Source organism: Musa acuminata, chromosome BXJ3-2, assembly GCF_036884655.1.
Source record: "Musa acuminata AAA Group cultivar baxijiao chromosome BXJ3-2, Cavendish_Baxijiao_AAA, whole genome shotgun sequence".
In the NCBI taxonomy this organism is placed as follows: Eukaryota; Viridiplantae; Streptophyta; class Magnoliopsida; order Zingiberales; family Musaceae; genus Musa; species Musa acuminata.
This window is the reverse complement of record NC_088350.1, coordinates 23,720,001-23,747,072: the sequence shown is the minus strand read 5'-3', so window position 1 is coordinate 23,747,072 and position 27,072 is coordinate 23,720,001. Positions and strand designations below refer to the sequence as shown.

At 36.8% G+C, this 27,072-nt stretch overlaps 3 protein-coding genes and 1 pseudogene across 5 annotated transcripts; 3 read left to right on the top strand and 1 right to left on the bottom strand.

The window, feature by feature from the left end:
• Positions 1 to 1,853: 1,853 nt before the first annotated feature.
• Positions 1,854 to 5,278, bottom strand: LOC108952142 (uncharacterized). 2 transcript variants are annotated; one of them, XM_065139009.1, is made up of 5 exons: positions 4,925 to 5,278; positions 4,704 to 4,835; positions 2,909 to 3,106; positions 2,603 to 2,761; positions 1,854 to 2,500 (listed from the first exon to the last, which is right to left on the bottom strand). In XM_065139009.1, exons 1-3 carry the CDS (start codon positions 5,153 to 5,155, stop codon positions 3,089 to 3,091), a joined length of 381 nt encoding a protein of 126 aa, XP_064995081.1. In that variant the 5' UTR covers positions 5,156 to 5,278; the 3' UTR covers positions 1,854 to 2,500; positions 2,603 to 2,761; positions 2,909 to 3,088. The 2 variants fall into 2 exon arrangements, with proteins under 2 accessions (XP_064995081.1, XP_064995080.1); XM_065139008.1 differs by having other exon boundaries at positions 2,909 to 3,080.
• LOC135631384 (uncharacterized) lies at positions 2,302 to 2,720 on the top strand. The gene has a single exon (XM_065139011.1). The coding sequence runs from the start codon at positions 2,302 to 2,304 to the stop codon at positions 2,518 to 2,520; it is 219 nt and encodes a 72-aa protein (XP_064995083.1). The 3' UTR covers positions 2,521 to 2,720.
• Positions 5,279 to 11,213: 5,935 nt separating the features above from the next.
• On the top strand, positions 11,214 to 12,379 carry LOC135631240 (homeobox-leucine zipper protein HAT22-like). Of its 2 annotated transcripts, XM_065138738.1 has the most exons (3): positions 11,214 to 11,622; positions 11,713 to 11,792; positions 11,893 to 12,379. In XM_065138738.1, exons 1-3 carry the CDS (start codon positions 11,308 to 11,310, stop codon positions 12,182 to 12,184), a joined length of 687 nt encoding a protein of 228 aa, XP_064994810.1. In that variant the 5' UTR covers positions 11,214 to 11,307; the 3' UTR covers positions 12,185 to 12,379. The 2 variants fall into 2 exon arrangements, with proteins under 2 accessions (XP_064994810.1, XP_064994809.1); XM_065138737.1 differs by having other exon boundaries at positions 11,214 to 11,792.
• Positions 12,380 to 23,917: 11,538 nt separating this feature from the next.
• LOC103971962 (flavone O-methyltransferase 1-like) lies at positions 23,918 to 25,312 on the top strand (annotated as a pseudogene).
• The last annotated feature ends 1,760 nt before the right edge of the window (positions 25,313 to 27,072 follow it).

The window sequence follows — 27,072 nt, the reverse complement described above, 5'->3', positions numbered from 1 at the left end:
TTTTGTTGCTTAGACCACATAAATCTACAGATTAGTAGTGTTGTGAATATGAATTGTGAAATATGAATGACTTTTGGAACTTGACAAAGAATATATGAGTTAACTGTGTTCTTGGCTTTTCCAATTGCTTCTTTTTCCTCAGTTTCAGATATCTGAAAGCACCATATCTGGATGATGGTAAGCCCTGTTTTGCCTTCTTGATTGGTGGTTGTATGTTGTGTGTTGTGTCGACTACATTCTGGCTAACTACACTTGGGAGGCCCATGCAAATTAATGTGAAATTGCATTCTTTCATGTTCCTTATTTAATGGTTTGTGTTACCAAAAGAAGATCTCTCTATTGTGCCAATCTCAATCCATGCTCTGTCATCTCACAAGTCGATGGTGTATGGGGATGATAGCGGGTTGGATCTTTTTTCTCAATCTATGCATCCGATTTGGATGCTTTAATTTGGATAAGAAAATTTGTACTTCAATTGGATTTGGGTTTATATTTAGCCACATCAACACTAGGATTGAAGTTGGAAATTTCTCCAATAACATTTCCATTTCATAAATATTATACCACTTTTTAGGTTGATTGAATCACCTCAACAGACGTTGTAGGATCTCTCGCGTGCCGAATAAAATATTATGAGTGATTTAATCGTGCTAAATATTATCGTTGATGAACGATAAATGCTTTTTCTTTAATGATATATATATATATATATGTATATAATTAAAGAGTCATCATACAGAAAGAACATTAGGAGGAGGATCGTCACCTCACCTCACCACACCTTTCCAAAAATCAGTATTGTTTCAGTCTAACATTAGTGGGACCAAATTGTACTAGAAAATTTTCTAGAATAATTGTGATTCCCACCTAAATAGGAGATCATATATTAGAAAGAATTGCACTGTTAAATTGGATTAAATTGTCTCAAAAATCTTCTTCAAGTGACATTGCATATCATTCTTGGGGCTTTAGGCTTATACATGTGAGTAGTAGTAGTACTACATCGTCTCCCGAAAAGGGTTTCACTCTTACTATTCCTGTCTGAATTGGTCCCAACTTTTTACTCGCTACTCCAACCTCTCACCTACTTTGTCCCCCCTCATATATCACCATAGAGAGAGAGAGAGACAGAGAGTGTGTGTGTGTCTGTTGTAGAACAGATGCAAAATTGGGTGACCCCAACACCCATCCTGTTGTCCCCTTGCAAACTATTCGAGTTGCTTTCCATCGATTTCCTTTCGGCCAACCACAAAGGTTGTTCATTTTCCAAAAGTTTGACTACTATTGAATTATTTTTAGGACAACAATTCCAATAAACTAATATGATCATGGTAAAATCATATATGAGGTAGGAGATGAAAAATACAAAAGGATATTTCCTATATCATTAAATTAATATCATCACCAAATTCCGTTGCATTATTCTGCTATTCATCCATAAAACTTAACTAAGATTATTGGAAAAACATTTTAAAAAAAGAATTCAATAATCTATACCATCCTTTATATATATATATAGTTTGGCTTGTCATTTCAGATCGTTTTTTCTTATTTTAATCAGATTTTAGAAACAAAAATAGAATAAATTCTTCCTCCAACTTTAAAGAGCATTGGTGTAATTCACACATACATACATACATACATATACAATAATAATAATAATAATAATAATAATAATAATAATAATAATAATAATAATATACATCATAATAAATTACAACATATATATTATAATATACATAATCGATTGAAAGTATTTGTGATCTAAGGAAAAATTAATTTGTTCCCCAAAATTTTAAGAATAGTAGTGTAATTTAATTTATCCATACATAAATACAATAGAAACTAATTCGTGAGGAAAACAAATACCACAATAACTTACCCATGTATTGTATACATATATTTACATTTTAAGAATAACTTTCATCATATGAATTCTCTCTTTCTATTTCTCTCTCTAATGTGTGTCACACCTTTGCCTCCTAAGAAAGAATTATTTTAGGAGTTGTGAATGGAACAAAAAGCACAGTGAGGAGGCATCGAAAGATCCATGTGTGAAGTATGTCTCTTAGTGCCTCACATGCAAAACACTCCTCTAACGTCCGCTTCCATGAGGTAGGCGACAAGGCTTGCGCACCGATTCCTCCTCTCTTGCGTGTGTGCGTGTGGGCAAAGCGTAAAGCCCGAGAACGGATTCCGTTAAAGCGCTCTCGGGCGCATCCTTCTATCACCTCAAATCGCTGCGGGCGACGACGTCTCCATCTCCACTTTCAGGCGACGAGCAACGCAGCGGCGAGCGCGATGTGCTTGGCGTTCGTGTGCGGGGAGGAGGAAAAGGTGCTGGGGACGCACAAGGCGCCGGGGAGCTGCCCTTTATGCGGCGGCACGGTGATGGCCACGGACGTGGAGAAGGCGCTGCGGCTCTGCTTCCTCCCCGTCTGCCTCAAGACCACGAGGAAGTACTCCTGCTCCCATTGCGCCCGCCGCCTCGTCACCTACCCTGAAAGATCGCAGATTTAGCTGGAATCGGTCCTCAAAATCCCACCTTGCCTGTAAAACTCGTAGCTTTACAGTTCTGACCACCCTGGCTGAGAAGTCTCACCTTGTAGCCTTTGATGAAGCTCCCAGAGCTGTTCTGAGACAGTGGAAAGAGGATGAAGATGCATGATAACGGCGTAGCGCGGAATCACCGGGTATAATAAGAATGTCGTGTAAACTGACAGCTGTTTCTCCTCTTGTTTCATGTTCTTCTCTCTGCTCTCTGGGGAAGAAGACCTCAAATGATGAACTTAAACTTTCATGATGTGTACATATTTGTGTGCATTTCTTCTTCTTTGGATTTGTCATCTAAGAAAGAGAGAGAGAGAGAGAGAGGATGAATCAACAATATATAAAAGGCCAAGGTTACCTTCGGGTTGGGTAGGCGAAAGCGTTGCCAATGGGGGGTTTTGCTCTTGGAGTTGTGGTTTCTGAAGGGAGATCGGGACTCATCCGACGGCTGATGCTCCACGGGGCCTTCGAGGGTTAACCTGAATCGTTCGATTATGGCTCTTCTTCACATATAGTGCTGTTTCTGTTTTCTATTTAATCAAGCGAAACATTGTATCTGAGATTGAGATCAAGCAGCAAAACATTTTAGTAACACCTTATTCCTAATGTTTCCATATCTTTCTTTACCAAAAAAAAGAAAAAACCATTTCATACTTTATGATATTCCAAAACCAAATACAAAAGGACACAAAAAGGGGATAAAAGTATTGCATAAAACATGACTTTGACTTATCCAAGCTGCTAGTGCAAATTGGAGTTCAGCTCAGTCTGGATTCAGCTTGCTCAGAGTATCCACAATCCAAGTTTGATCAATTCTTCCATGATCATGTACTTGATTTTGATATTAACATCATAAGAAAATCAGATTTTGTCTTCCTTATCTTTTGTTAGAAAAAACTTCTTCCCGTGTGAAAAGCGTCTCAAGAGGTTTACAAAAGGATAAAGAAGGATAACAAAATTAAGTTTTTTGTCAATTAGAGGTGATCTAGTTTTCCATGCTACTAGGGTTAAACATTTGATAATAAACAAAAGCAAGATCAATTGCATCTCCAAAAAATTTGTTTCAGAATCCATAATCTCTCAAGAAAACAAAAGAAATTTTTTTTGGAGTATCCATATCACGGACCAATATCCATTTCACGGATGGTTGTCCCTAGTTTCTCTTCAAAGAAAAAAAATATATAAAGATCATGATTTATCTTGAGTTCTTTAGGAAAAGCATGAATAATAGAAGTCTTTACGGAGGTCGATTGTGGTGTTGCTTAGTATATTACCCTTGACCATGATGTACATTTCGTCTGGACCGATACGAAACAAGTAGTACGTACTGGTTTGGATGTGAACCAATATGCAGATCACCCATGGTCTGGTCCATCCATATAAAAAGGAAAGTGACCAAGTGATAACCCTAATCTTCTTGCGCACATCGCACACCGTCGCAATGCAACACCTCCACCGTGCATAGCTATCTACACCTCTGCCACAACCTCAATTCTGCTTCTTCATCTTCTTCTTGTACCATCTCTCCTTCTCTTCCCCAGTTATCCCTTCCTCTTCTCTTTCTTTTTCTTTCTCTCTAAAATACTGATACACATCATTGTACCGACACATGGTACACTGGCACTAATTGGCCCAACCAGATCACCAAACCGGGTTTGGAATCCGAAAAAGTGATCCTTGTGTACTACAATCATGTAATATGATATTTTCATACAGAAATATTATACATATGTTTGTCAGTTTATATATCATTAATCTATTTAGCTCACAAAATTTATTATCTAAAGTCTAAACTATAATATCACATTAAATTGTTTCTTTTGGTTTAGATTTATGTCAAAACTGCAAGCAGAGCTGCTAAAACTTATAATTATTAGGTTTGAAGTATACACAAGTGATTCAAATTTGGCAGATTATCCAAAGTGAGTTACTACTCAATTCTACTAACTTCAACCCACCAATGCAATTCTGAAAGCTTGTAATTTTTCTGTATGCAAAATTTCAACACAATGCAATCAAGATTGAAGGCAGAGCATATTGTTTCAATTTGAAGAGGAAAAGATGTAAAAGATAAGACTCGAATAATTGGTAGAATTCTTTGCCAACTTTGCAGATTATTTGCAAAGCTTAAGCTTCTTAAAGAAAGAGGCAACCTGAGACTTGGGGTACGGCCGGGTTGCGATGCAAGTAAGTAAGTCCTCCGGTTGCTCTAGCCACAGCTTGCGGTCGATCCCTTCCTTCTTCAGCTTGCTCGCCAGGTTCCTCAATTGTGTCTCTCCCTTCATCTACAGAGTTACCTAAGAAAGCAGGCATCAGAAGGTAAGCAATTGTCGGCATTGGTCAAGGGCTCGTTGAGGCATTTCGTCGAGCGGACCTTGTGCATGGAATCAAGGTTGCGGTCGGAGCAGCAGGCAAGGACGTCGGGGTGGTGGTGGAAGCCCTGGGCGACGACGCTCCCGAGCGGCCACGTGTCAATCAGGTCGCGCCGGAGCACCACGTACTGCACCACCACGTCGCCCCCCGGGGGATTACCCTCGCCAACGCCCGGCAAGGGAGAAGCGGGGTCTCCGGCGGGATCCGGCGCTGCTTCGGCGGAGGCGCTCATGTTGCTCCTCAGAGGACGGTGGAAGCGGGACACGCCAACCGTGGGCGGCGCGACGGAAGAGGAGGGCGGGAAGAAGGCTCGGCGCCGGGCGCTCGAGTCGAGGCCTCACACGAGCCGAGCGTGCACCAGCGTTTCCAAAATGAACACTAATAACGAGAAGACACGTGGCAAACAAAAATCAAAATGCTCAATTTGTGTACCCGCCTCATCAAGTTCGTAACGTACGTGGCGCCTCCTTATTCGTGAATTTACGTGACTCGTGTTCACTTGCCAGCCTCTGAGCATGACTAACTCTTGAAAATGAAGAAAATAAATATTAATATTTTTAGATTTAATCTTAATTAGCTTAATTCTTGTTATTTAACCAAGGTTCAATAAATATTCATTAATAAAACCAGACGACATCGACAGATTTATTAGTGTATATATATACATTAATAAAACTAAACCCTAAAATAAACATCATAATTTTCCATGCATTCACTATATATTTATTATACATTACCGATTAAAACTTTGATTGGATGATTAGTCATCCAAAAGCTTAATCTCAGTACGAGTAGGATAATTTGTAATTAAACATTGAATGAAATAAAAGAGGAATAAATATTTAATTCAAAATCATGATCAACCCTGAAATCAAGATGATAAGGATTTAATTGGGTGACAAATAAGCTTTGAAGAAAGGAACAGTATATATTAGGTTGTAACAATTACTATAAAGGATCAAAATGATCTCTTCAGTTGCACACATCCCAAGTGGCATGGAAACCGAGATGGTGAATGTAGTAGGCAAGCAGCTTGCGGTCCAAATGCACCAAAACAAACCATGTGTGGACCACTCTCTCTTGAGCTGTCCAAAACCTAGCTTCTGAAATACCTCAGCAATAATGTATATATATATATACTTTCTGATGAGGGATATGCTATTTTAGACTCTACTACATAAATGAACTGTATGAGAGATCTCACATCTTTCAGTGTTTCCTTGCATCAAGACATGCTTTGCAATATCTACAAATTGACAACCAGCTCAATCTCAAGTTCAGTAACACTTGGAGGCTAGTGATCACTATCACATTGTTTGTAACCTTATACATCAAATCATACTCTGAGACCAGCAAAGTTTTACCAGCAACAACACAGCTACCAGCTGAGAAGCTTCAGTCACATTAAAGGATGCAGATCTGTCACAATCTTGCAGTGATTTCTGTGTTGCTTTGATGTGCAAAAGTTTCTGCATGTTTGCTACATTGTCTCTAGGTTCCATAACATTCTGATCACCACCACAGTGCAGAGAATATTTTTCCCCCTCACATAGATCTGAAGGAGTGGGGAGCATTTCCTAAAAACTGTGGGAGATTGGTCTACAAAAAGAGAAAAAGATCTGTTGCATGTTGAATCCTAGTATCTCTCAGGTATCTATCAGGAAACATGGCACTGAAAACAAGAAGAGGATTGCACATCCAATCATGGATATCTTACAGAAAACTCGATCAACATCTTGAGACTATTATCTCAGATGAAGAAACTTAATACTAGTAGGTGAGAGTTCAACATCTTGACAACATTTTTGAGGATATTGGTGTGTGTTAATGCAGCCTGTAGAGCATGTGGAATGGTTTAATGGATTAACACTAGCTAGCATTAATCAGCTACAAGAGTAGTGGTCTAGAAAAGCACAACCACAACTATCACCATCAGTGGAAAGGATCATCGGAAGGCATCCAATGCAGACACATTGTTTGGTACTGCTTTCTTGTTTGTATGTAAATGTATATTGTTTTACTTGAGCAAAGAGATGTTGTTGATTAGCACTTTGGAAAGAGGGACAAAAGCATAGTGGTGTAAGATGTACAGTGAGGGAAGACTTGCAACTCTTCCTCCTCTTTCTTTTTTTGCTCCATTCTTATCATCTAATCCATGGAGGCAGTGAAGTTTAAGGAGATGGGGACAAATATTGTCTTCGTTCTATGAGGATAAAATATTGTGTCACCTAGTTGTAGTAATGTATACATCATGGCATTAATTTTTCTGTATATGAGTATTGAATCTGAATGTAATAGCATCTGTTTGATGATTACTTTGATTGCTGATATCATTTGCAAATAGATTTGTCTGACATGATCACATTCACAACTCTCAAATTTCATGCAAATTTCCATATAATCAAAGACAGTAGTAGTATTACTGAGGCACAATTGCATGTTGGGGGTAAGAAGGCATTGGAGACGAACGTTATGTAGATGAATCATGGAAGGCCATACTGAAGAGATAAAGAAATGGAATCATGATATGCTCAATGTGAATGATATAGCCATGTCTATGGATCATCAAATAGCAGGATGGATTAGCAGAATGGACCACACTGTGCCTCACAAGGGCTCTACACTGAGTGGTTGATCAGCATTCTGCCACATGAAACAGCGAAGCTAAGAGTTAAAAGGATGCCTCTTTCAGCTTCCACTCATTCTTTGCCCTTCTTACGTTTCCCTCTCGGTACTTTTGGATGCTTTCTCTTCCCTCCCTACCCTTCTCATTCCTCACAATCATTTGCATTCCTCTCTCTCTCTCGCTCTCTCTCTCTCTCTCTCTCTCTCTCTCTCTAACTTCAAAGACTATTTTAACTCCTTTGCACCATCTAACCACATAATTCTGTTCTCTTCTTTTACCTTCTTGCCGAAGCCTCATCATCACCACCATCTCGGGTGTCTCCACGCCTGCTCTCCTCCTCTTCCTCCTCCTCCTCAGGCCCCCTAGTGGCCTACCTCTTCATACCGCCACCACCACCACCTCCTTAAACCTCTTTTGGGAGGGCCTTCCTTCCTCGTTTCAGGAAGAACCCCCAACTATGGGCTTAGAGCTCGTCGACGTCCGTGAATTTCCACCACTTCCCGCGGTGCGGACGACCGGGACGGGCGACAAGCCGGTTGCACAAGGCCCCTCCGAGTCTGGTAGCGAAGGAGAGGTGGAGTGCAGTACACCCAAGTCGGAAGAGCTTGAACCGAAGCCGGCAATGGTGTGCCCGCCAGCCCCGAGGAAGCCTCGGCCGGCCAAGAGGAAGCTCGGCCCGCCCCCGAAGGGTTACTACCCGGTCCCAAGCGACCTCGCGTCGGTCTTCGTCCCCCTCTCACGCCTACCAAACAAAAGAATTCGAGTGGGTTGATCTTATCCTTGTAATTTCTTTGTGTCCCCAAGACCAAGAAAACAGCTTCCTTCTTCTCTCTTCTCTTATCTTCTTCCTTTGTCTGAGAATAATAATGGTTAGTTCTTTGCATCAAGATAAGTATACTTCTCCAAGGACTGATGCTAAGCCATTGTTCCAAGAGAATTCATCAGTCTTCTATGTGGATTGGTGAAGTTCTTCTTCCTCTTGGTCAATGTAAATTCTCTCATGTACTTGATCCAAATAGAGCATATTAATGTTAGATTCAAACTTGTTTTCTTGCTTTTTTTTCCTCTTAGAATTTTCTCAAGGATTAGACACGAGAGCAAAGATGAGTACCCTCAGATCAGGGATTTAATCCATATAGAAACCTATTTATTTCCTCTCTTTTAGGCTTTCAGTGATCTACTGGTACTGATGGAAAGCATGCAAACTGTGTCTTCCTCTTTTTCTTCCCTTCCCAAAGAAATCTGCAGTTCCGTCCACATGTGTAGGCTTTCACTGCAAAATTACTTTAGCTTTCTGTCCTATAAGCAAGTAAAGTAGTGAATCTCTCTCTAGTTTCCTAAACATTGGGCTCTTCCAATTAAAAGAGTTTGTGGAGGAATAATATGGCTTCCAATCAGAAGAATTTTTGGTAACAAGAGCTTTTGGAGCAACATATGTTCTCCCAGTTAACAGCACCCAACACCTTAAACTAATCAACCATGTCAATTCAATCATGCTCTTAATCTGAATTAAGGTGCATATGCCAACTGAAAGAGTCTACAGTGAAATATGGTGTATGACCACCATGAGTGCACTCTTCAAAACCCAATTAAAATAACCTCAGATGTCTCTTATCATGTGAGCATGGTGTGGATGTATGTCCAGTAGAAAAGCACACCTCTTAATCAATGATTCAACTCCTGCAGAATTCCAATCTGAAATGCTACTCTCATCATTGTTCTTCATAGATCTGAGGTTCAATGTGTTAGTGTGTTGCATAAAGGTGTTGACATCAATGATTGAAGGGGTCAGCACATGGTAAGCAAGCTCTTCATCTCAACTCATTCCTATTCCCAGCTTTTTCTTTAGTGGTGGTGACTCATCGTTCTGACTTAGACAAAATTGTAGAAACACCAGTGAGCTCAAACCCTCTTAGGTTCTCAATCCAACAAGCAGACAGGAAGCTTATGCTTCCCCACACCGAGAGAAGAATAAACGAAGAAGGGAACACTCTCTTGTGAAGGTGTTATCAGCAGTTTGTCTTCGTTCGGGATGACCAATTCTGAAAGAGACATTCTTCTAGTCCACCATCAGCAATATGGGAAATTATTCCCCTGGAGAAGTACAAGAAGAGAATCCCAAGAGGAAGAGAGAACAATACTGGGTTACTTTTTACTCTGGTAATTCCCAGTGTACATAGGATTCTGCTGTTCCATTATTATTCTTTCTTCCCTTTTGTCATGCATGTCGAGTGAAATGGAAATGTGAGAGCTAAAAGATTTCAACAACAGGTTAGCTCAGTTTTAATTATTTGAAGGTAATATGTTTATCTTTTTCTTTTGCTGAAGTGAAGAACAAGAAAATCACTTTAAAAAACGTGAGACTTTCTGATTTGTCATTATAAGAAAATTTGATTTAAGCTGAATATCCAAAGATATTGCCTTCGCCAGTATGCTTTCATCTCCATTATTCTCATTATTCTCCTATCATGATCGTTCTATCAGATTCAATCGTGACAGAATGAATTCAATGAGACTCTTTTATATATATTTTAGGAAAGATTGATGTATGTAACATTATAAAAAATTTATTTCCATTGAATCGATTGTTAAGATGGTCGCAAGTTAACTGACGGGCGAAAGAGTATGGTATCAATCTCCATTGTCAACATGAACGAATCATCTGCTACAGGCATCCATGTAGAGGCAGAAGGAAAATGGTGATCCATCTTCACATGACTTGACACACAAGTAAGATTAAAAATCTTGGAAACAGCCATCATACTTCTTCTGACTCTTCATTTCTTCCAGGCATTAGTATTCATCATTCCAGTCAAAAGGCATGACTTGTCTCCCAAGTTCCAAAAAGCCATGACATTTCTCATCCCATCCCCCCCTACTTTGAAGTCAACAGGGTTTGTGACTGAGGTTTGGTGTTGACAACCTTGGTCAACCTTCAACATTTAGACCCAAAACATGCTCCATTTCTCCAAGACCCAATTCCCACATCAGTTCTTCCCTTCCCAACACTGCACTAATTTCAGAAGCTTCAGTTGGTAAATGCTCATTATTGCTATAACTAATGCGATTGAAGAAGACATTAATACAATAATTAAAGAGCTAATTAAGCTCCTCAAGGGACCACAGTCCATCTCAAGACTGGTACACATATGTTATGATTGTGGCAAACATGCCTTTGGCTCATGAATCATGAGCAAGGACAAGGGGTAGTTCTTGCTTGGGAGTTAGGATAGCAGGGTTTGGACCCCAGCATGGGATCATTTTGCCAATGCCTGGGGTGCATGGATGAACTAAAATTGGTGGCAATCATGTGTTTGATAGCTTGAAATGGCTAGTCTTCTCTGGCATCACCATGAGGAGATGCAAAAGTACTCAGAAAAATGAGGACTTCAGCTATACAAGTAACAGCAAACTAAATAATGCTTTGCATATCAAATTAAGCTTGCAAGAGTCACAACCAAACGAGTACTTGAGTGGGGATGATATGATGGTACCAATAGCACCAATTCCTCACGGGAAGATGGATTCCCAGGAAAGTGCCAGGAAATTTAATGTGTTGACTTAAATGAGTTATTGAACATTGATTCCAATTGTCCAAGCAAATATCACACTCTTACAAAAGCTTTCAGTGCCTCATGCAAACGCATATACTACCCCTCATTAAATCACTGGTAGAAAAAACTTCCCTTTCCTTTCATTATTTCCTTCTCCCTATAAAACCTTCCCCATTGTCTACTTTGGAACAAACATAGATTGGTATGGCAGAAGAGGAATGCAATACTAACCTCTCCCTTGCAATAGATGGTGGTCGACAATTCATGCCTGGCCACCGATCCAAGCCTACCTTGCATTTGCAGGTCCTGTTCCCACATCATCCGAAAGAAGAGGAAGAAGAAGAACCAATAAGGATACCGAGATCGAAGAACACCGAAGAGGAGGAAGTTATCAGTGGTAGAGACACCAGTAACTGCAGCAATGACAAACTGTTTGGCACAAGAAAGAAGCTTAAGCTCACAAAAGAACAAGTAACATTGCTGGAAGACAGATTTAGAGAGCACAACACCCTTAATACGGTATCTCCTGAGTACTATCTCTTACATGATTGCAATCGATCGGAGTTTGTTTTCTGGGAAGAACTATGTATGGATTCCATCTGCATGCAGGCTCAGAAGCAAGATCTCGCTGACCGGCTAAATATACAAACAAGACAGGTGGAAGTCTGGTTCCAGAACAGAAGAGCAAGGTAATACAAACCCATGTCTGGTTCAAATGTTACGGATTGTGAGATACCTTTGCATCAATTAAGTTTGTAGCGTATCAGGGTCTGGACTGTATGCATGCAGGACGAAGCTAAAGCAGATTGAGGTGGACTATGAATGCCTCAAGAAGTGGTGTGAGAGCCTAAGTGATGAGAACCGGAGGCTGAAGAAGGAGCTGCAGGAGCTGAGGTCTGCAAATCCTGGATCCCCATTCTACATGCACCTTCTCAAGGCAGCGACGCTGACCATATGCCCGTCCTGTGAGAGGATGGCTGCTATTGGTGGTGGCGCCGCCGGAAAGAGCACGAGCGCCTTCGACGGCATGAAGGGCCAATTGGTGCCTGTGAAGAATGGGCTTCTCAGTCGACGAAACTAAGCCATAGGTGATCTCAGAATAACATGTTAGAATATAGATAATGATGTAGCACTTATGTCGGATTGAATCCAACTTTTGTGTATATATACTTTGTTTACTGTCTATAGACTTTTGATCGATACGATCATATTGCAAATTTTGATTGAAGTTCTCTCATGGTTGCATGTTTTATGAAAAGCAAAAGCAGTAATAGTACATCCATCCTGTGAAAGCCCCCACTGGTGCCTGAACATTGTATATGCCTTATGAAGCCAATGCAGGCATGCATAAGAAAGAGGCAATTATTAGGAAAAAGAAACACATATGTTTGCATCTATTAGATGCATGTATACACATGCAATTATCTTTTCTAGAACTAAGAGAATTATAGTACCCGTCTGTAATTTTATTTTATACCATCTATTATGTACACAATAAAAAAAAAAAGCATAGTCAATCAATAACCGTCTTCTTCTCTAACGCGATATTATTATGTAAATGATGATGATTATGATAATAATAATTATTATTATTATTATTGTCGAAAATAATTTAGTAATAAGATTTTATGATATGACATCATTATATTTCTTTATCAAAATATCCATAATAAAATTATAAAAAGACAGTGATTATGGTTTGACTAAGTTTAACTCATTTTTTAAGATTAAACTGATATTTTTTATATGAATTCAACTAAACCCTAACCATTCGATTTAATTTAATTAAATCCTATATTACTTTTTTATTTTTTTAAATTACCCCTCCCTTTTCCCACTAAGTCAGTCACCTCCTCCACCATCTCCATCTCCTTTTCCCACTAAGTCAGTCACCTCCTCATCCTTCCCTTTTAACTTACTCCTCTCCCTTTTTTCCTTGTCCCACTCTATCTCTACCTTCTCCTCCCACTCTGTCGTCTCCTTCTCTTTTTCCTGCACTTCCTCCTTCACCTCTCTCTTGGCTTCTCTCACTTTCTCGTCCTCCTCTCCCTCACCCCTCTTCAAATTCCACCTCCATCTCTATTTTTGGCCTTTCCTCTCACTCCACTGCCTCCTCTTTCTTTACTTACTTTTTTTCTCCTCCCTCACTCTCTCGCCCTTATCCACCTCTCGTCTTTCTTATTCTTTTTCCTTCCTCTATTGCTCTCCCCCTCCCCTCACCATCCTCTTCAACTACTTCCTCTTCCTAAAAATTATTCTAAATTCATCATCAAACTAAAAAAAGTCAAGTTATCCTTAAAAATATGTTAATATATATATATATATATAATTATCCTAAAATTATTATAAAAATTAATCATAAAATTTTATATTTTATATTTTCTATAGTAACTTTGTTATATTCGAAATTGAAATAAGTTAAATTCGATTACTTAACCTATTTTAATATTAATAATTTTAAAATATATTTTTAGGACAATTAATTATCAAAACTTTGATAATTCTATTATGGTTTGATTCTAACAAATTTTTTATTAGTTTTTAATTTCATAATAAAATTATATAAAATTAATATTTTTTATGAACGAGTATAATCTAAATGTAATTCAATTGTAACGTGAGTATAACTAGAATGTAAGGGATTCGACTTAATCTAACTTGATTGGACTGATCTAAAGGGATTTAACTCGAAATAATTTAATTTAGATTAAATCTACTCATAGATGGATTATGTTTGAAACACTTTTATTTAAGAGATTATCAATTAAAAAAAAGAGTGCTCCTTGATAAAAACTAAATATATGAGTATCATCAAATAAAAAATTATTATTAATTTTTTTAAAAATAATAATAATAATAAATAATAATAATAATAATAATTATTATTATTATTATTCAGGCTGCCAACCGAACGCGGGCCGAGATCGCCAGGTTGGAGAGGGCTGCTCTCCTCTTCATCGCCCTTTTCTTGAACCCCATCGCTCTTGGATCTATCTCCTCCTCCTCTTTTTCTTCTAATCTCTTCTTCTTCCTCCTCGCCAGTATCATCTTCATCTTGATCCTGCATTCTTCTTCTTCTTCTTCTCCATATCAAGATCCCGGTTCTTTTCGAGTAGGATCCTGTCGGCGTAGATCTTTAGCCCCCATCGAGGCTGATGGAACAGGACGACGGCGAGGCGGTGACGTCCAACGGGAGATCAGGGAATCCTCCTCATCACCTCCTCCTCTCGGGTCGATCGCTCCCCGTAAACCGAGGAACCCTTCTTCCCTTAATCCATGTCCTCATCCTCTGATCGGGGTCCTGCCGTTGTCTTTAAAGATGCCTTCAGTGGTGGTAGGCGCACCCCGATCGGAGCTGCTAGGCAAGCCGGTGATGGCCGACGAGGAGACCGGCGAATCCTCCTCCTCTTAGGTCGGTCCCCTCACAGTAAACTTAGGAACCCTTCTTCGCTTTGATCCATCTCCTTTCCTCCTCCTCTCCTTATCGGATTCCCGTTCTTGTCTTTCGAGATTGCTTTCGGAGGTGGTAGCGCATCCCGATCGAGGCTACTGTAACACAACGACAACGAGTCGGTCGGTCCCCGTAAACCTAGTAACCCTTCTCCCCTTGATCCACCACCTCCTCGTCCTCTCCCGATCGGGATCTCCGTTCTTTTCTTTCAAGATCCTTCCAGCGGTGGTAGCACACCCCGATGATTACTGCTCGAACTCGACGACGACCAGCTGGGATTGGGTAGCGATGGCCCAGAAGAAGAGTGGTCGGTCCTCTCCTCTTTGATCTGTTTCCAGGCCTGTTACAAATTCCATGACCGATTTGATCTCTTCCTCCTTTCTTATTGTTGTCCCTAACAATCTTTAGATCTTAAGAACATGTAGTTTTTCTCTTGGTTTTGATGCAGATCTCTTGTAGAATGTTCTCGTTTATGTGAGATTGTGAAATTACAGGAACAAGGTTCGTTTGTATATGAATGGGAAGTCTGGCGCTGGTTATCACCTCTGGTTCATCTACTAACAACGAAGAATCTTTAACTTCAATAAGATTAGACAAGATTCATATTAGGGATTTTGTGAGATTAGATATATGGTCATGTTTAGTCTTTGATAACCCTTAAGGCGTGGGATACGGCAACCAACCCTAGCGCAAGTTAGGTACCATAGGTTCTTGGGTAAGGGGAAAAATGGTAGGAGTTTATGAGGGTCTAGCGGTGAATTTTTTTATTGGACTCGGCAGCACCATCTTCAACTTTCTTTTGGCTTGAGTATGCCACATTTTACTGAAACTAGGAAAATGTAGTCTACTCAAACCATTCTGCTCTAATATTTATTATATTGGATTCCTTTGATTTTTTATGTGCTGAAATTGTTGTGTGGTAATTGAAAATGTTCAAGTGTCAAGATGGAAAAAACTCACTTAAGACATGGTACTTCTTTTGTTTTCTAAATGGATGATGTTCTGCTAGGAACTATGCACATACAGTTAAGAGAATTTATTCAATCTAGCTTCTTTGTGCATGCTAAATCTGTCTTCCCATTTTCATTCTGTTTTGGCAGTGGCTGAATTTTTCATTATGTTGTAGTCTTATGTTTGACTTCTTCAAGCGCTTACTACTGGAACACTAATCTTTAGCATATATCTTAATACCTTGAGATGTAAACACTGTTATGAAATCATTATGCATTATGCTTATTGTCCAGTTTTTATCAATAATTTCGGGTACTTTTTCTTTATGGTAAATTTCACAGGTGGTTTTTCATGGAATCTCTTGGTTATGTATTTATACACAAAATTGCATTTCATTAACTGATTTTTCACTTCTTTAATTTTTCCCAAGGTTCATAAATTTTCAGGTAGTTTCCCGGTTAGTGCTTGTATATAGTGCTTTTTTTAATGTATAACTATCCTTATAAAGTTTGAAGCTAGTATGTCTATCTTGCGAGCATTAATATAACATATCTGTGCCTCCAAATATTAAGATGCTTTAGATGTACCCTTCCCATTAACATCCACTTGAAAATCTCAGGTTAACTGCTTTTGATATGTGATTAACATTACCTAGTTTGAATTAGAATATATATAAAAGATACCTTGAGAGATGTTAAATAAAATTTGAACTAACAATCGTAAGATAATCTGTTAATGGCGATTAACTACAAGGATACATGGGCAAGTTTTTTTGGTTTTGTAATGAAAAAGAGGCCTAAAATTAAATTTAAAGTAATTGACTTTTGAAGGATATGTATAACTTTACCACCTTTTCTTATATTTTTTGTCAAATGATGAGAGAGTGGGAGAAACCTTTTTTTCATCATGAGGTCAACAACAAGAAAATTGTGGTGACTTAGAACATTGGTGTGGCTAGTGTTTCATTATTTGTTATCTTGATTTAAACTTGTTTCTCAAATGGAACAAATATGGTATTGGATTTGATTATTCAAAGTGCGTTAAATTGATGTTGAAACCATGCCTAGTTTATGATAGCTTTTCTAATTATTTGTTTTATAAATGATATAAAACTCTTAACAATATTATTTCTTTGGATGACCTTTGACTAATATATTTTGTTGTGCGACTAAACTCTAGCATTTCAAGGTCAAAAACATTCATTTCCTTAACATGAAGTAATGACCGGTAGCAGCATATATATAAATGTTATTATGTTGCAACAATGGAACATTCTTTACTCCACTGGCTCATGGAATATTTACAGTTGTAGTCATCTTTATCACTAATAAATTTTAGCCTAGACTAATGTCATTTTGATTGGTGCAATACAAAAAGGTTTATTTCCTATGATTAGCATGCAAATTTAAGCACCATATATTAGCATAGATGTCATCAATGATAAGAATCTCAATTCAGTGGGAATATAACAAGGTGTTTGGATTTATCTTAATTTGAAAAAAAATCCAAGCTCTCTCTCAAGAAAGTAACACGCATCTTGAAATACAAGCTAAGCACAAATTTATTGATAAATTTGATTAAAGTGTCAATATAAAAAAAAATTGAAAGAAATGAGCTTTTGCTAGTAGAGAAGAAGAAAGATGGAAAGGGAGAAATCAGATGGAAAGGAGAAGAAAAGGGTGGGAGGCATGCAGGCGATGCTCTACATACTGTTAATCACAGACCAGGATGGATAGGCCTAGAATTGGATATGCCTCGGATGGTGAGTGTAGCAAGTGGGCGATTTGGGTGATTCGTGTTGAACAATGGAACATTCACTGGGATTTGTAAAATGCCACCGTAAGAATTCATTAGATAAGAAAAATTACTAATCATTAAAAGTAAGTAGGAAGCATCCCCTAGAATCCAAAATTTTCTTTATGTGCTTGTTAGAAGAGGTAACAGGAGTTTTACTTGTTGCTGCTGTTTGTTGTGCCTTTGTTATGCATTTTCTCCCCCATTGTCTTTTTTTCTCTCTAACTAAAATCAAAACAACTTCCTTCTTAGGCTTTTATTTGTTAACAATGTTATTGATTCAATGTTATTCCACTTAAGTGAAAAATTCCAGAAGAACTAGGAAGAAACTGCAATAGGAAGTATGGGAATATGTTTATAATATATTATCTAGTTAGGGACGTCTCTAGCATTCCAATTTGAAGTTTTTATCCATAACGGGTGTCCTTGTTTTAGAAAATTGTCTTTTTTAAAATGCCTCCAAGCATATCTACCATATTCGTCCGAGCTGTGACATATGTTCCATGTCTTTTTTTGTCCTGAGTCTGTCTCTTGCTGACTTCTAAAATGGTTGTTTTGCTTGTTTATTTCAAAGGGATCCAAAAGCTAGTTTTGGCATACAAACTGATGTTTTTCTCATTTGATTCCTATACTGATTGATGTTTTCCTCTGTGTGACAACAACGTAGGATCGTCATGTACATTTGAATCGGTGCTCAACTGTTTCTTATTTTCTTGGTGCATGTAAGATTAAAAGGGACTTCGATCTGGTGTTTGTTGCCCTAAATATTTATAAACTCCTCCAGATTATAAGGAAAAATAGTAAATAACAGAATTTTAATTCACATTTTTCAACTAATTTAAAAACTTAAATATTTTAAATTTATAGGAACAAAATTAAAAGTGAAATGTACAAATATAACAATTCTAAATATCATGAATATAATTTTAAATATAATGCTTTTTAACTTTCGAAAATTTTTGAATAAATTTAAATGTTTAGTTTATTTTCAAAAAAGCATTTAGAATAAATTTGAAATAGTTTGTCTAAATTTTGGGTAAACACAAATTTTAAATTAATTTTTTTTCGCGAATTTGCTTATAGAAAACATGTAAAAAATTGCAAATAAAATATCAATCATAATGATAATATGGTATTTATTTTACTTTAGTTTGTCGAAAATTTTACCAATACGAAATGTTTATTTTTTTTTAAATAACGTGAATTTTTTATATTCAAAATCTAGATGGATTCCACATTTTAGGGTTTGATATATCTAGAAACTTATCTTAAAAGTTCGTTTTAAAATTTATTTGAATATTTGAACATTATTTTAATAAAAAAAATTATTTAATATTTATAATTTATTAATATTCATTTGGAGTCGTTCGCTAGAGCTACCGGACTGCCAAGGAAGACGAGAACTACAAAACAAAATGTCCTAAGAGAAATTATGTCTAAAACTAATATAAAATAATTTTTAAAGTATTCATTTGTAGCTGTTCGTTTGCGAAAAGACAAACTTCTGGAAGTGTTTTCTTTAAGGTCTTCAACCAATTCAGGCAACGTGGGAAGGCTTAGGGTATGACCAATTTACGAGAAAGAAACTGCCTATGCATAATCTCCTATCATCACCAATATTTAGTCATCAGTAACAATGCCCAAACAGATATACTAAACTATAATATAGTATATATATATCCCAATCCTCAAAAAAATTAGTATTCGATTTTTTATCAACACCATCAGCAGACCAAATATGGTAAATAATAGTGCACAACTATATGAAAGAATAACACAAACACAAAAACAACAAATGTTTGCAACAAAATTTTACACAATAAGCAATAAAAGTTACAAAACATAAATACATGATAAGTAGACCAAATCATGGCATGGAATAAAGTCATGAAATTATGCATATAGAAAGTAGAGATTTTATGTAGTAATACCATCATCAAAATTTCAAGATAGTAAACTTAATATCTAAAATGTTAGAACAAACTAAAATTTATGTTTTCTAAAATCCAATAATATTAATTAAATAAAATTTTAATAATTAAAAAAAACTCACTGTTCCAATGCATTATCTTATTTTGAAACTAGTGGAGTATTTACAATTCTTATTATAATTCAAGTCTGATCTAAAGTTCTGACAGTAACACAAACCTGAAATGTACTTTTGATCTTTAAACTTGAAATATTTGGCTTAAGTGACTGTAACATATTTGAGATTAACAGTATTAATATCTTTCTTCATAAGCTTAAGGATATTCTTGGTGGAAGCATGCATGCCCTCCAACCTCTACTATTGCAAAGCCCAGGTGAGTTGATTGATGTATGTAATCTTATCCCCACCACACGTAGAGAAGACTCTCTCTCCTTGACCCAAATTTGGTCACCCATAATGAAAAGAATAACTTAAACATGTCCTCTAGTAAAATAAAAATTAAAATTAAAAGGAGAATTGCATGATTTAAAATGGCCCTCAATGTGATAAATCGTTTCCATTAAAAATAAAATTAAAGGTTGCTTTATTTTTCTTTCATATATGTCGACTTCATTGAACTAAAAATGCAAAGAGTCATGGGCCGATCACCAAAGGATGCTTGGTAACATAAATAAACAATGGCGTTCACCAAGCTGCTAAGAATCCATCCCTTATACATAAAGAAAGCTAGGAATCCAATGGAAGGGGTCCAAGATTTAGCATTGAGCAACAATGAATGTGCAACATAGAGAGACTTGCAAACTATTCAAGAGCAACAATTTTATAGCTCATGTTAGACCAAAATCATAACATCAATTGCAATATGGAAGCAAATATTTGTTGCATGCCATGTCTAGCAACAGACAGCACTAACTAAGATGAATCTCAATGGTTTGTGAAAAATGATAAAAATAAATGATAACATCAATGCAGTACAAACCATGTTTTCTCAAAATCAGTAATAGGGGGGGTCACTATGGCTCTAAATTCTTCATAAACCTAAAATCCTTTGGGGATTGGACACCAACTATAAATAAGAATCTGAAATATTTTAACACAAGGATACTAACAATGAACTAAGAAACATGTCAGAAGTAAAGAGACCAGATTAAAACACAGCTTAAGAAATCTTTAAAATGCAAAACACAACAGAAAAAAAATCATAAGTTTCAGAGCAATGAACTTTGATGCACTATAGATGAAGTCTTTACCAAGTCATGGATTACAGTTCCTTCAATCATAAGTATGAATCTGAAACATGGTAACACAAGAAAAATAACAATCTAACCAAGAAGAATTATGTCAAAAGTAGATAGACCTGAAGATGGATCAAACTACTACAGCATGTGAATTTTGTGAAATGCATAAGGTGACAAACAGAAAGAAACAAATTAGGCCTGGGTTTTGATTAGGACCTTCAAGGCAATAAGCACCCATGCACTATCAATCAATCTTTACCAATCAACTATATCTAAAAATCTGAAACATGGTAACACAAGAAAATATGCAGTCAAAGGAGATTGAGTAAACTGCAGCATATGAAGACCATAGCAAAAATCCAAGGTGTCAAACGGAAAGAAATAAATCGGGTGTAGGCTTCGATTAGAGTTTCGGAGTAGTGAACATCCATTCACTACAGATAAAATCTTTACCAAATCAGAAATTAGGGTTCCTTACAGCTTTGTCTGCATCAACTATATATATATATATAAGAATATGAAACATGGTAACACAATAAAATTAAAAATCAACCAAGAAACATGTCAAAGTACTCTAAAGATTGATTAAATGACAGCATATAAAATAAGTCTGCGAAAATACTAAAAGATCATCAAGGCAAAAATCCAAGATGATGATTAAAAAGACATGATCAGGATCAAGAACAAACCAACTCTTATCAAATCAGGGATTAGGGTTCCCTGTGGCTCGAAATTTTTCCTAAAGCCAACAATATATCAACGATTAATAAGAACCTGAGACATCGGAACACCAGCAATCTAATAATTGATCAAGAAACATGCCAAAGTATGGAGACTTATAGAACTATATTATATGAAATTTATTTAATAAAAAAGAAAGAAATTAGGGTAATTGATCGTAACGCTTTTATCAGGTCAACCAAGATTAAATAAAAATAAAAAATTAGGATCATGATTGCATAAAGGTTTAAAATCTTGACATATCCACCTAAGCGATAAAAGGATTCGTAACCTCAGTAGTTCTTGGCCCGAGGATGATAGCGTCAACGTAGACTTGGACCTTCATCATGGTAGTTCGACTATCGCCCTCATGGATTTCGATCTTGCCCTCGAGAAAGGAGCTTCGGACACCACTAAGAGACTTCAAATACTACTGACAGATAACGGAGGTGGCAGGCCTAACCGATTGCTCTAGGAGATGTATGGAAGGGATTGCTAGGATAATCACAAAAGAGCTAGCAATTAGGAGCATATATTGATAATTATCTCTTATTGTCATCCCAAATCCCCTCCCTCTCCCTCTCTCTCTCTCTTCTCTCTCTCTCCTTCTCTCGTTTGAAACCCAAACAAATTCTTAAAGTCTCTCTATATATATACTCGCGGGTCTGTTCGCATGAGTCACACGAGTAAGAAATCAAGTAGGATCGTAGCACATACAATGAGTGTATAAAATGATTGAGCTCTCTTCATCATTGATATTCTTCCAATAATTGAGTAATAGAAAGTATTGATGATCAAGAAAGTTTAACAATTTATTTGTGATGAAATATATAAAAACCAACGTAGTTACCAATCTGGGGGTAACCTAATATGAGGTTAGGGGTAATAAACTACATGACCCGCATTCTACTCCAATTAACCCATGTGAGTATGTGTGGGTTTGGCACGACTTACATCACTTTAATCAGGCTTTTGTGACGAACTTTAATTGGCAACAATAGGCATTCACCATTGTCTAAATACAAATATTAATTAATTTAGATTTGAGGAAAGAAAACATATAACTAGAGTTGTAGGGACAAATATACTATTCCTAAAATTTTATCATGATACTTATATAAACACGAATATCTTTGAATCCACCCATACCAACCACAATCATATGTTTAAAGCTGGATAGTCGAAATGTTTATTTATCTTTGGGATATTCATTATATATATATATATATATATATATATATATATATATATATATATATATATATATATATATATATATATATAGTTAGTTAGTTAGTTAGTTAGTTAGTTAGTTAGTAGTTTTGTTTATATATCCTCCTCAAATTTGAGTCTATGCAAATTTATTTTTAATGTATGTATTCTCATAAAATTTAAAATTTTATATATTTATATTTAAAATTAATACAACTTTAGATAATGTATGTATTCTCATAATTTTATATATTTATATTTAAATTTTTAAAATACATTTAAAAATAATATATTATATAAAATATATTTAAAATTAAGATTCCCAGAAATTGCAAATGACATTAATACCTTGTGTTTTCAAATGCTAGTGCAATGAAGGATAAAAAAAAAGAAAGGGAATTTAGGTATTGAAAATGCTTTTATATGTTTTAACTTTATTAAGTTATTGGTAATTCTTGTTAAACATAGTAGTAGTAGTAGTAGTAGTAGTACGGATGACATAGCGAATCTAAATATCTAGAGAGATAAAAAGTTAATAGATGATGTTATTATTTCAAATTTTTTTTGGGGGTGGTTATTTCTTCTATTGGACTCGCTTAAATCCATCACATTCAGTGCATTTCTCATGTTGCGAGTAAGTATATTTCGACTTCACTCTTGAGGGAACGGTATCATAAATCTTGGATGATCTCTAGGAGCCGGAGATCGATGGCCATGGGGAGGACGACGGTGGAGGCCAACTGTCTCTATTCATATGTTCAATTCTATATACTACTCTTCCCAATCATACGCCTGATTTGCTTTTGAAATCTTTTAATATCTTGTACTACATTTTGCCTTAATATGATTTGATCATATTGATTCAACATGATCAAATCATATTAAGGCATGTAAAGATATTAGTCTCTGGCACCAAAATCATCTTTTATATCTCCTAAACGTATTTTTGTATGTGCATCAGTCTAATTTTAATGAACGAGAATCCCATATGAGACTCAGTAAGACTCCTATGACATTGAAATCGTAATTCTCTCCACACTTGGAATAGATGAGATACATAAAATAAACAATGTGGTGTATGTACTAAGTAAATCCCGAACATTAATAATAAACAAAAAAATATATTCCGCTTTAAATTTAAGCATAAGAAAATAAATCCGATACATGTTTTCTTTCATCATCAAATCATCAAATCAATCAGTGAGAGAGAGTAATTTCTTTCGCATTGTTTCTTTTGTAAGCGAATTAATTAAAATAAATAAATATTTTCCATCGTGGTCAAATCAATCAAAGGATTATTTCCTCTTATGATTGAATCTCAATTGAAAGAGAGCAATAATGCCTTTCACACTGTTTCTTTTGTAAACGAATTATTATTTTTTATAAAAAAAAATTAAATTAAATATTTTCCATCATGATCAAATCAATCAAAGGATTATTGAATCGATTAAAAGATTATTCGATTTGCACTCTTTAAATTCAGGACAAGTCTCCTCTGTTATCAACCAAACCAGCAAAATGCAGGCAACCAACGACGTGGGGCAGCCGACACCCGACAAAGATGATGAGGAGGTGTTCTTTCGGGCTCTGCAGTTCTCATGCAGCGCCGTCTTCCCCATGGTCCTCAAGGTGGCCATCGAGCTCGAGCTCCTCGAGATCATCGTCACGGCTGGCCCGGAAAAGGTAATGAGCCCAGAGGAGATTGCCGCTCGGCTGCCCACCCACAACCCGCAGGCACCCATCTGGGTCGATCGGATTCTCCGCTTGCTCTCCACCAACAGCATCGTCGGCTGCACCGTCGAGTCCGGCGCCGACGGCCGCCCCTCGCGGAAGTACGCCATGACACCCATCTCCAAGTTTTTCACCAAGAATCACGATCGTTCTGTTGTGAAAATGTTTTTGCTACATCATGACAAAGTCTTCATGGATCTTTGGTAACCCTCTTCCCTCTCTCTCTCTCTCTCTCTCTCTCTCTCTCTCTCTCTCTCTCTAGCTAGATATAGTTTAGGAGGATCTACTTCACTTGGTTCAGTAAACTAACACTGATGCGTTGGGTGAAAAGGCACCACGTGAAGGATTCAGTGTTGGACGGCAGCGAACCAGTGATGGCCGCCTACGGGATGTCGTCCTTCGAGTACCAAGGCACCGATCCACGCTTCAACAAGGTGTTCAACGAGGCCATGCAAAGCCACTCCACCATCATGATCAGCCGACTGCTCCGCACTTACGGCGGCTTCGACGACGTGGAAGTGCTGGTCGACGTCGGCGGCGGCGTCGGCACCACCCTCGGCATGATCACTGCCAAGCACCCCCGCATCAAGGGCATCAACTTCGACCTCTCGCATGTCATCTCCGAAGCACAACCCCTGCCAGGTTCGCTCTTGATCCATGTCTTATCTGAGAAGGAGGGTTGTTCTCTATTAGATCTCGGCTTACGTGCTAATATTGTTTGCGGTAGCAGGTGTGCAGCACGTTAGCGGAGACATGTTCGAAGCTGTTCCCGGCGGAGATGCCATTTTTCTCAAGGTCAGGTCTCTTCGGATCGCGATCACAAGGAATTCATTCAAATTCTTTTTGCAAATAAAGAGTTACTCGTGGATTGTTGTGCAATTGCAGTTGATTCTTCATGACTGGAGCGATGAGAATTGTGTAAAGCTATTGAAGAACTGTTGGAAAGCTCTGCCGGAGAAAGGGAAGGTGATTGTGGTGGAATGTGTTCTTCCAGCCGTTCCAAAGCCGACTCCGAGAGACCAAGGCATCTTCCAGTTAGATCTGTGCATGGCGACCTACAACATCGGAGGAAAAGAGAGAACCGAGGAGGAGTTCCAAGGGTTGGCAAGGGACGGTGGGTTTACCGGATTCAAAGCTCTTCATTTGTTTGCAGATACGTGGGTCATGGAATTCACCAAGTAGAATGGAAAACATGAACACTCGGTGCTGCTTCTTGTGCTTCTACTTTCTACACTTTTGGTATCCTAAATAAACGAGGGTTTGATGTATCGGGCTGCGGTAATTATATTCTAATAGTGGATCCGACTCAACATCTATCATGTTGACCAATAAGTCAATCCCGAGCATGCCTCACCCCTATCGATAACAAAACGAAACAATCCCTTTAAACATACAGCTTTGGGAATCTTATTGTAGCGGTGTAACAAAAGGAAACAATCCCTTTACCACATAAGTGGCACGACGGCAGATTTTGATCTTACCTTTGTGATCTGCATGAGCAAGCATAATAGCAAATAAGATTTTTCTATACGAGGAAAACCTTTCTACTTTGTTGAGCGAAATACTTCCTCTTAACCTGTATAAATAGGAGAGGATATGCCAATGCAAATATATAACTTCTTCAGTAATTCCTATCTTCTATTCTCTTCTAACAACAGATACATAAGTGACTTTGAACCCTGTTATCTTTGCTACAGTCTCAAACTCCTCCTTGGTCCTCTCATTCTCCTCTAGTGTGCATGAATCATCATCCCAACATCTACGAGAAATGTAAAATTTTAATTTTAATCAATATTAATATTGTAAATAGGGGGAATGTAATACCCTAGTTTTAATTTAAAAAAATAATATTATAATTTGATATAATAAGAAACTTAGGATTACCTCTCTCCTAATTTATAGTCACCATCATCTTTTCATTGAGAAAGGAGGGGAGACACTAGAGGATCACTTACAAAAGAAAGGTAGGGAATTTAACTTTCCTACATCCTCATCCTCCTCTTTTGCTTGTTAATTTCTTTTTCATATTTGATCGATATTCTTTTGGCATGGTAAAGCTACCTGAATTTATGTTTTTCTTCCTCATGAATTTAATTGTTAATACCTTTTTCATATTTGATTGATATCCTTTTGGCATGGTAAAGCTACATGAATTTATATTTTTCTTCCTCATGAATTTAATTGTTAATATCTTTTTAATTGATGTTCTTTCGGTATAGTAAAACTACATGAATTTATGTTTTTTTTCTCATGAATCTATTGTAAGATTAAAATTATTATATGAATCTATGTCAAGGCAAAAAGAACATTAATATGTTCATTAGATATATATTTGATTCTCCTATTATCGTAGTGCAAGAACTAAGACTCATTTATGAGTTATACTAAGTTGCATGTCATGTATATGCATGTCTTGATAGAAAATTACTTTGTTATTTATTTCATAGGATATATATATATATATATATATATATATATATATATATATATATATATATATATATATATATATATATATATATATATTAAGGCCTTCAAAATAGAAAATTGATTATTGAGTCCTTTGCAAGTTATTTGTAAGGTTTTAAAATAATTTATATTTTTTTGAAAAGGATGGGATGGAAGTTATATTGTTTGAATAGGATCCAAAAACAGTACAACTCATGTCATCAAAAAAATTTTGTATCCTTAAAACCTAAAAAAACCTTATATAATAATATTCAAGTGATTTTTGTCCATAGAGCATTGTAAATTCACCTTAACTTGGGTAAATTAAAAAAAATCAGAATCTCACAGTTTTAAAGGGTTGAAATAAATAAAATATTTATTTTAATAGCATACAAATGAAAAAAAAAGGTCGTTTATGTAATTTTAAGTTCTTTGTAAGATTTTTCTGAAAATTTATTTAAAAAAAAAAAAAGCTAGGATGTGAGTTACACTAT